This window comes from Microtus ochrogaster, chromosome 19 (assembly GCF_000317375.1).
Source record: "Microtus ochrogaster isolate Prairie Vole_2 chromosome 19, MicOch1.0, whole genome shotgun sequence".
Lineage (NCBI taxonomy): Eukaryota > Metazoa > Chordata > Mammalia > Rodentia > Cricetidae > Microtus > Microtus ochrogaster.
The window spans coordinates 52,268,314-52,275,125 of NC_022021.1; the positions used below are offsets into that span (position 1 = coordinate 52,268,314).

Consider the following 6,812-nt stretch of genomic DNA (forward strand, 5'->3'; position numbering starts at 1 on the left):
CACCCTCTTCTGGTGCATACATGGAATGTTGTGTACATAATAAATCTAGAAGGAAAGAAAGAAAGAAAGAAAGAAAGAAAGAAAGAAAGAAAGAAAGAAAGAAAGAGGCCCAAGTCTTCAAAAGAGAACTCTATCTTCCTGCCGAGCTGGATACACCCTGAGCAGGCTTCACGCGTAACTAGCGGTACTATACACAGCATCTAGGCTATACTACAGGCAAGGGCAGCTAATGCCCTTCTCAGCCTCCCCTCTGCAGAGGGACAGATGTGATGGCCAAGAGCAGCCATGGTGGGACACGAGGACTGTAAGAACAGAAGCCCTGTTCCCTCAAGTTTCTTTCCTTCTCTCTCTGCTCTGCTTCAGAGAAGTAGGGGTTTCAGAGCCTGGCATTGGGCGCTATTAATAAATTCTTGAATGAATATGAAAACCATGTTATATATGGTGAAGGACCACGAGCACAGAGTGGTTGGTGTCCCCACTTCCAGGAGCGTCCGCTCGTTCTAGGCTTCCTGAGCCGCTTCTCAGCTCTCTCTCACCCTTTGCTCTCCCAGCAGTCTGGCAACCCAGGCACAAATCTAGGAGGTCACCGGTATCAAAAGCCAGGCTGCGGGGGCAGATGGGAAGGCCGAGGCGAGCAGGGCGACCGCCTTCCTTCTAAGATAGTGGTTCTCACCTTCCTAAGGCTACAACCCTTTAATGTAGTTCCTCATGTTGTGGTGACCCCCCAACTATAAAATTATTTTTTGTCGATACTTCATATCTGTAATTTTGCTACTGTTATGGATCATAATGTAAATAATTATGGAAATAGAGGTTTGTCGGATTTTTGCAACCCATGGGTTGAGAACTACTACTCTAGGCCCAGTAGCCAGCAAGGCTGCCACATACCCCTACTCCCAGAATCCCTTACTCTGGCCCTTAGAGGCCATTCCCGTCAGATGTTCCTGCTCCCTGCCCCTCCTAACCCCTGAATGAGCTGCCCCATCCTAGCCTGGTCCTGGGCTAGGTCCCGCTGACCTGGTAGGTTGTTGGTAGTCAGGGATGGGGGTGAGTGGTTGGATGTGTGGGGTAGGAGTCTTTTAGTCACTTAGCGTAACTCCAAAGCAACGCTGAAGTGACCCATCTGGAAAACAAAGGTTCTGTTTCCTGGTGACCCGTAAGATTTGTATTGCTATCATCAGGCAGACCATCAAATGCCCTTCCCAGGCCAAATGCCCAACACCTTCCTGCCCAAGCATCACCTATCTAGGTCCCGATCGTCCTCTGACCCAGCCTTCACCCAAGTCCCACTCCGCTGCCCTTTCTCATCCTTGCTCTTTGCTCTTCTCATCTTCTGTGGTCCCGGCCCGGCCCTCTCCCTACCCAACCCAACTTTCTTACCCCCCCCCATGCCTACCCCAGCCATCTTTTACCCCCTCCCAGATCCACTCACTTCTATCCAGCCAGCCCTGCCCTGACTTCGCCCGTCCAGCCCCTCCCCGCCCCAGCCTGGGCTCCCTCCTGCCCCGCCCCCACCTCGTGCCCCGCCCCTGCCCCGCCCCACTCCCCGAGACCCACGGTCAGCACCGGCAGGCTTCGCATCCAGCAGTCATCGCGGCGCCCAGCGTTCCGACGCCAACATGTCCCAGCGCTTCGTGGTGACCCCAGCGCAGAGCGGGATGGGAGACGCGGGACCCAGGACAGAGGGCGGCAGCGGCCAGCCTCTGTGCTTGGATCCTGACCCCGACCCTGACCCCGACCCAGATCCCAATCAGGTGGCCGCGCTGAAAACACAAGAAGTAGATGCGCTGCCCATTCTGCGCTACTGCCGCGAGCCCAGTCGCTATGGTAAGTGCAGCTAAACCTTCCTCCTAGGGGGCCACTGCGGTGCCTGCTGTCCAGGTGTCAGGAGGTGGCCATTGCCTGCTGGCTAAGGAATGGTTGCAGGTCACACCAAGTGTTACAGCGCCGGCTCTGGAATCCGCTGGTGTCCTTTGTCCCACAGTTTAGTCCTGCTAATCCCTGGCCCTGCCTGATGGCCTGTGGACCTTGTCGGTAGTAACATTCTGCAGAGTGGTTCTAAGGGTCAGTGGGATATTGGTAGTTAGTGAAGGACGGCTTCTGGGGCCGCCTTCTGGGGCCGCCTTCTGATCACTAACTCTAGACAACCCTCCCCCCCCCCCCCAATATATATATTAGTACCTCTGAGAAAAAGAGCTCTCTCCTCTGTCCTAGTATGGGATTCGAAGGTGCAGGAGAGACAGAGGCAGCCAGCCTTTGGTGAGAGCCGATTGCACTTCGCTGCTGTGGAAACCCCCTTGGCTAGCTGATCTTTACAATGACTTGTGACCTCTGCCTTCATCTAAGAATCCTAGAACCGTGCAATCTATTGCTGGCCACACATCTGCGAAGCCACGTTTTCCAAGGAACACGCGACAGAAGCAGGCGCTCACTGTGCGCTCTCCAGATTGTTCTAGAGCCCGACTTTGGGTCAGGGAGTGAAGATGAAACCAGGTCTGGTGCCTGGGTTGGTCTTTGCCCCGCCCACCTGGCAGTTAGCTGGCACTTGACAGGCAATCCCTGAGAGACCTTTGCCTTCTGAGTACCAGTCTGCCTTCCTGGGTAGGGTCTCCAAAACTGGATTGCTACTGGTCTGAAAACCTGTCCAGTACTCAAATGCCCTGCTCCTGTCAGCTCGGGAGGCACCATCACAAATACCCGTGACAGGTGTGTTCATGTTGCACACATGCAGTCTTTTAGAGACTTGGGGGAGGCTATGCTGTGACTTAGAAGAACTTAGAACTGTCACTTTTCTGATGAGTTAACTTTTGTAACAAAATCTGAGCAATTGTTTCCCCGTGTGAACTTGGGCATTACATAGCTGTGTTGTGTATGTGCGCATGTATGCATGCATGCATGTGCATGTGTGTGGACGCATATGGGTACACATGCAAGCTACAGATACCTATCCCCTAGATTGGGCATGCTGAGCTGCGTCTTCATCTGTCTCTGTTCTGAGCTCTAGGTCAGGATTTGTCTCATGCTTTAGTGGGCAGGGTTGCCAGGATGCTTGTCCCACAGGGTAGTGGTTGACTCTCCTTAATCTTAGCGTGGCAGCAAGCTTGCAGTAGCTGTCTGCCTGCTTGCCAAGGGACACATTTCTTTTGGGTTTCTTTGTGGAACTCAAGAAGCAAATAGATGATCTTTGGGTCACCAAATACAGTGACAGAGCAGTTATGGTGTCTGCAGGACCTGCTTATAGGGAGCCTGCTTGACCACGAGGGCTAGCCAGGGGATGTGGGTGGGAGAAAGCAGGACAGCCCCAGCTACTGGGGGTCTATTGAGTTGCTGAGGCAAGGAGCCCCACTGTAATCTTGGAAAATATCTCCCACCTTTGGCAGAGAATCTACTGATGGATGGTGATGGATATGCCTGCCCTTGACCTGGGCTTTCTGGTTCCCCACGGTCTCAAGGAACTCAGATCTCCAGGACTTAGTCTCACTTCTTGAATAAGAAACTAATATCCAGAAATATTGAACACCTACAACACCTTGAGCCAAGAGCATGAGTCAGGCCAACACAATAGTGTCTTCTGTCCCTTGTCCTCAAAGTCCTTCATGCTGGATTATAAACCCCATCAGAGGTCCTCGGAGGCAGGATGCCAGGGGACAAGTGGGGGTCGAGACTTCTCCATGCTCCCTTCCCTCGTTTCAGGATGCTGGAGTAGCAAAGAGAAAGAGCATGACCCAAAGTCCTTGATGTAGCAGGTGAGGCAGGATTAGGTGGAGCCCAACATGAGACCTCCCAGCCCTGAAATCCCCAACCTCCTCTCCTCTCTTGTAGATGGGGTCTGTGACTTCAGTCTAGAAGGCCCTGAGGGTCAGATGTCCAGGGGTCAGACCCCACTGGTGGTCGGAGGTAGGGCTGGGCCAGTCCCTGTCACCCTCATGTGGGTTCTAGGGATTCGGGTCTCAGTGCTGTACTGGGGCCCCACCTGTCTGGCTAACTGAATCTGTCCATGGACAGCTGGCTTCAGTTGTGTGGGGATTTCATGTGGCAGTCCCAGACAACGGTCCCTCCAGTGCTTTCGTGTCTTGCTTCTACGTGGGAACAGAAGACCTATTATTTGGTGTTTCATTAACACAGAGTAAACTAAGTTTGAAAACAAACAAAGATTTTATTGGTCCGACTTGGGCACAGTGCCAGGAGCTGAGCCCTGGGTGGAGTGTTGTCCTGAGTCAACCTTTGGTTACAGATGTGTGGTAAGTACTGAGGATGAACTTTCTAGATCCCCAGGGACGTCAGGTCTCCTGGCTTGCAGCCTCCTTCAGGACCAGCTCCCATAGCTTTCCACTTTCCATATTCATCATGATACGTGGACGCTGGCCCAGTTGAACCTTTGACCAACACCCTTCATATGAGTATTTTGGTCTCATCTCTTGGGTGGGGTGTGTCTAAGAGTAGATAGCACATGGTCTCCCTTTGCTGTGTGATGGTATGTGAGTGTGATGTTGAATCTCTTATCTGCAGAGCCTGCTCAGTCTATGTCCCATAAGACACAGGTCTCGATACTGAGCCTTTGGACCGTGTTCTATTTGCTTTGATGAAGGTGGTACCCATAGAGGTGCAGAAGTTAGGCTGTCGTTTGGTAGGTGTAACCGCCTACTCCATGGCTGTTACTGCATCTTTTGTGAGCACAGGGGCAGAGGGAAGGGTCCATGGACCAAGGGGGAAATCACTCAGCACGTAAGGCCCATAGGAAAGATCCTGTTTCTATGCCAAGGGCCCAGAGAGAGGTCACTCTCTGCTCTCCAGTTGAAGGAGTTCTGGTTGAGAGTCCTCATGGCAAAGACTTGGTGGAATAGCCCCAAGGTGTTCTCAGAACCATTTACTAATATAAGATGGACAGCCACCCAGAGTGCCCCCAAGACAGAAGGGACAAGGAAAGGAGAAGGTCTCCAGATGGCCAGAAGAGCTATAAGCACAGGGCTTCCCAAAGAGGGCTCCTGGGAGGTTACAATAGCCTACAAGGTCATACGTGGCCTGGATGCTCTCTGCCCTCCAAATTCCTGTGGTTTCACCCAAGTCCAGGACAAAGACCAGTGTTGAGTCCCTGATTGGAGGTTGGCATTATGCTTCCCGTCACTGTTATGGCTGGTAGGATCACATGTCTGCCAAATTTCGATAATTATACTTCAAGGGGTGGTGGTATAGGACTTGGCCACAGAGATTTAGTGAAGCTACCTGCAGCTATGCCTGCCCTCAAGACTCAGATCCAAGAGAGCATCCCACTTTCCATGACAATGGTCTCTCCAGTGAGGTGCCCAGGGAGCCCAGGCTGAAGTATCCTGATGTGTACATATATCTACATGTATGTGGCTGTGAGTCTATGAGTTCCTGTGTGTCTCCTTGTCCCCTGCAGTATCTCCATGCTGTGTATCTTTGTGTTGTCTTTGGATCTCTCTGTACCTCCATGTTATCTGTGTATGAGTCTTATGTTGTGCTATGGTGTATATGTCTACATGTTGACTCTTTGTATGTCAGTGTGCCTGTCTCTGTATTACCTATGTGTTTCCATGTTGTCTCTGTGCAGTCTGCATGTGTTTGTGTGTGTGTCTGTGTCATTTGTGTATATGTCTCTTTGTACATCAGTGCTGTCTTATCTCTGTGCTTATCTCTGTTGTTTTCAGTGTCTCGATGTGAGTTGATGTTGCCGTGGTATGCCTGTCTCCATGTTACCTGTGTGTTCCTGTGTCTCTGTGTTCACCACATACGTCTCTGTGGACTCAGCTCTGCGGTTTGTTGCTTAGCATATTTTCTGTGGCCTCTGAGGCAGTTTCTATGAGAACACTTCTGAGTTAGGCATGCACAAAGGAGGGCCAGCTCCATGCTGTTTTCACACACTGGGCAATGTCTCTCACTGTAGCCCTAGGTTCTGCTTGGGAAAATTGTATCCCAAGCCGTACCTGGATTCCCAGAACAGAAATACTGTTACACTGCCTCTCCTCAGGCTGCTGAGGCTCAAGAGCTAATCCCGGGTGATGGCCAGACTCTGGTGCCTGAAAACCTGCTGCCCGCTGGGCAGACTGTTTGCTTTTTGCTTAAATATTTCATAGGGTGTGGCCCTCCTGGTAATCGGTAAGATGCCGCTAGCTCTCGGCGAGCCGTGCCAGCTCAAGTTCTGTCACTTTGCTGTGAAAGAGGTCTCGATTTGGTGATGGTTAACTCGGCTTAGCAAGAAACACTCCGTGTACGTCCTGTTCTCTTCTTTGCTACATAATATTTAACTTGGCTTCTTTTTTCCCACTGGAGTAGGCTAGGGTTTGAGACACCACATCTCTTTATGGGAAGAAATTTTCTTTAAATAAAGCAACAACATCTAAAAGGTAATCAGAACTAGGTCAGGAAGAGCCCGAGTTGGAGGCCTCAGGCTGGGACTGGGTTTCTTGGTACTAGTGCAAACCCCGCAGCAAAGCAGGGGACTTTGACCCGGGGCATTCAAGAAGACAACAGCTCTGGTGTCTCCTGCTTCTGTGGGAGAAACAAACACGTGAAAACATGCATGTCTGGGTGACACCCACCTTCTCCAACCTACTAAAGATGCAAACTCACAGGAGCATTTGTGTTTAAGAGGTCATAAGGCCTTCCCTAACCTGTCAGAGAAATAAACACATGAGTATATCTGTGTCTAAGGTAACCCAGCCTGAGTCAAAGCAGCCCTGGTTGCAGAGGAAGCCACTGGGTGAAATTGATGCTGTTCACATGCAGATATAGACCTACAGGGATGCAGGGGTGTGTGTGTGTGTGTGTGTGTGTGTGTGTGTGTGTGTGTG

At 51.3% G+C, this 6,812-nt stretch overlaps 1 protein-coding gene across 2 annotated transcripts in view; it reads left to right on the top strand.

The window, feature by feature from the left end:
- The first annotated feature begins 1,575 nt into the window (after positions 1-1,575).
- The window catches only part of Slc12a7 (solute carrier family 12 member 7), an 85,573-nt gene continuing 80,336 nt past the window's right edge, over positions 1,576-6,812 (top strand). For both annotated transcript variants that reach the window (XM_026783784.1, XM_026783785.1), the window contains exon 1: positions 1,576-1,827. In XM_026783784.1, coding sequence (XP_026639585.1) covers positions 1,620-1,827 — 208 coding nt within the window. In that variant the 5' untranslated portion in view covers positions 1,576-1,619. The remainder of the gene's footprint in view (positions 1,828-6,812) is intronic.